The sequence below is a fragment of the Cherax quadricarinatus genome, chromosome 69 (assembly GCF_038502225.1).
Source record: "Cherax quadricarinatus isolate ZL_2023a chromosome 69, ASM3850222v1, whole genome shotgun sequence".
Taxonomy (NCBI): Eukaryota; Metazoa; Arthropoda; class Malacostraca; order Decapoda; family Parastacidae; genus Cherax; species Cherax quadricarinatus.
Genome location: NC_091360.1, coordinates 9110293 through 9112934, shown reverse-complemented (window position 1 = coordinate 9112934; position 2642 = coordinate 9110293). Strand labels below are relative to the sequence as shown.

At 40.6% G+C, this 2642-nt stretch overlaps 1 protein-coding gene across 1 annotated transcript in view; it reads left to right on the top strand.

The window, feature by feature from the left end:
- gudu (Armadillo repeat-containing protein gudu) overlaps window positions 1–2379 on the top strand; it is a 54547-nt gene extending 52168 nt beyond the window's left edge. The window contains exon 15 of the mRNA XM_070099783.1: window positions 1312–2379. Within this exon, the coding sequence (XP_069955884.1) occupies window positions 1312–1497 (186 nt within the window). The 3' untranslated portion in view covers window positions 1498–2379. The remainder of the gene's footprint in view (window positions 1–1311) is intronic.
- The last annotated feature ends 263 nt before the right edge of the window (window positions 2380–2642 follow it).

Below are 2642 nucleotides of genomic sequence, written 5' to 3'. Positions count from 1 at the left end.
ATCTGAGAATGTGCAAAGTCTACACGGTCCTCACATACGGTAATGCATATCCAGAATCTCTGGGATACTGAAAGGTTAGCAGTCAAGCATTTCGTGATTCGTGAAGCTTGGAGAATGAAATTATGAAAAGTTGAAGGAAGTAGTGTTGAAGACATTGAAGGACAGAAGTGAGGCTTAAGAAACTGATGTTTATAATATTAGAGGACAGAAGTGAGCCTGAAGGAACTGGTGTTGATGACAATAAAGGTGAGAAGAGATGCTGAAGGAATTAGTGTTGACGATATTAGAGAACAGAAAGGAGGCTGATGGACCTAATGTTTAAGACATTAGAGGACAGAAGTGAGGCTGAAGGAAGTGGTGTTGATGACAAGAGAGGACTAAAAAAACGAGAGGTGTAATAATAACAAATACAAGCCTCAGATAACATGATATGGCAGAGAAAACGAAGTTGTTTCATACAATGAGACCGGGAACATGATGGAGCAAACGGGACTCTGCTGCTTCATAGACTATGACTGAACATAATAGAGCAGACTGAACAAAACTGCTTCAGAGACTGGGACATGGTAGAGCAAACAGGACCAAACTGTCGATTAACCTGGACCCGGAACAGGAACATGATAGACCAAGCAGAGATAATTTATTGGAGAGACTCAGACTAGTAACATGATAGGCCAGATATAACCAAGGTGTTTCATAGCTTCTGTCTAGAGACGTGACTAGACAGACAGCATCAAGCTGTTTGACAGCCGGTGACTAGAGACATGAGTAGGCAGACACAACCAAACTATTTGCTAAACTGAGTCTGGGAACATGGTAGGGCAAAATGGCCATAAAGACACGTATTGCAGAGCAGGACTATTTAAGACAATGTTTCGTTTAAGGCGGTTCATAAGAAAAAACTGTCCTGAGCGAAACATCTAAAAATGACGTCAGGAAATACATGCTTATCCTTATGGTGGTTAGAAAGGGACATGATCTGGGTGGTGTTGGATCATGAGTAATGCTAATAGGTGTTTGATCATGAGTTATGTTAACAGATGTAGGGTCATGAGTGATCTTAACAGGTGTTGAGTCATGCGTGATATTAACAAGTATTGGGTCATTAGTGGTATTAACAAATATTAAGTAATGAGTAATGTTAACAGATGTTGAATCACGTGTTATGTTAGCAGATTTTGAATAACAGGTTTTGGGTCAAGAGTGTTGTTAACTGATATTAGGTCATGAGTGTTGCTAATAGATATTAGGTCATGAGTGATATTAACTGGTGTTGAATCAAGTGTTGTGTTAACAGGTGTTTTATTCCAGCTTCTACTGGAGATGCTAGGTTCGGAGGATGAGGTGGTCCAGGAAGCAGCGGCAGACTGCCTGAGGAACATCCGTCTCCTGGCACTTCAGAGGTGCAAAGCACAGAGCCGCAGTGCCAGGATCACACCCCGTGGCAGTCTTAGTGCCAGGGTCACACCCCGTGGCAGTCTCAGTGTCAGGCGATGACGGATAATAATCCAGTCGGGTTTCATAACAACATAAGAATGAAGGAACGCTGCAGCAGGCCTACTGGCCCATACTAGACAGGTCTTTCTCAAACCCAAACAAAAATATCTGCCCAGCCCATTTTCAGTGCTACCTAAGGAATAAGCTTTGATAACCCTATTAACCCAAATGCCAATCCCCTAACCCCCCACACACAAGAATATGTCATAAGGGAAGAACTGGTAAGCTGTTCAACCTAGTCTTGGTTGTCAACCTTTAGTACTTTCATGTTAGCGCCTTCATGTTAGTAGGATCATGTTAGTAGCTTCATCTTAGTAGGATCGTGTTAGTAGGATCATGTTAGTAGGATCATGTTAATAGGATCATGTTAGTAGGATCATGTTAGTAGCTTCATGTTAGTGCCTTCATGTTAGTGGGATCATGTTAGTAACTTCATGTTAGTAGGATCATGTTAGTAGCTTCATGTTAGTAGCTTCATGTTAGTAGGATCATGTTAGTAGGATCATGTTAGTAGCTTCATGTTAGTAGGATCATGTTAGTAGCTTCATGTTAGTAGCTTCATGTTAGTAGGATCATGTTAGTAGGATCATGTTAGTAGCTTCATGTCAGTAGGATCATGTTAGTAGCTTCATGTTAGAGCCTTCATGTTAGTAGGATCATTTTAGTAGCTTCATGTTAGTGCCTTCGTGTTAGTAGGATCATGTTAGTAGCTTCATGTTAGTGCCTTCATGTTTGTAGGATTATGTTAGTAGCTTCATGTTAGTGCCTTCATGTCAATAGGATCATGTTAGTAGCTTCATGTTAGTGCCTTCATGTTAGTAGGATCATGTTAGTAGCTTCATGTTAGTAGGATCATGTTAGTAGCTTCATGTTAGCAGGATCATGTTAGTAGGATCATGTTAGTAGCTTCATGTCAGTAGGATCATGTTAGTAGCTTCATGTTAGTGCCTTCATGTTAGTAGGATCATGTTAGTAGCTTCATGTTAGTGCCTTCATGTTAGTAGGATCATGTTAGTAGCTTCATGTTAGTAGCTTCATGTTAGTAGCTTCATGTTAGTAGCTTCATGTTAGTAGGATCATGTTAGTAGCTTCATGTTAGTGCCTTCATGTTAGTAGGATCATGTTAGTAGCTTCATGTTAGTAGC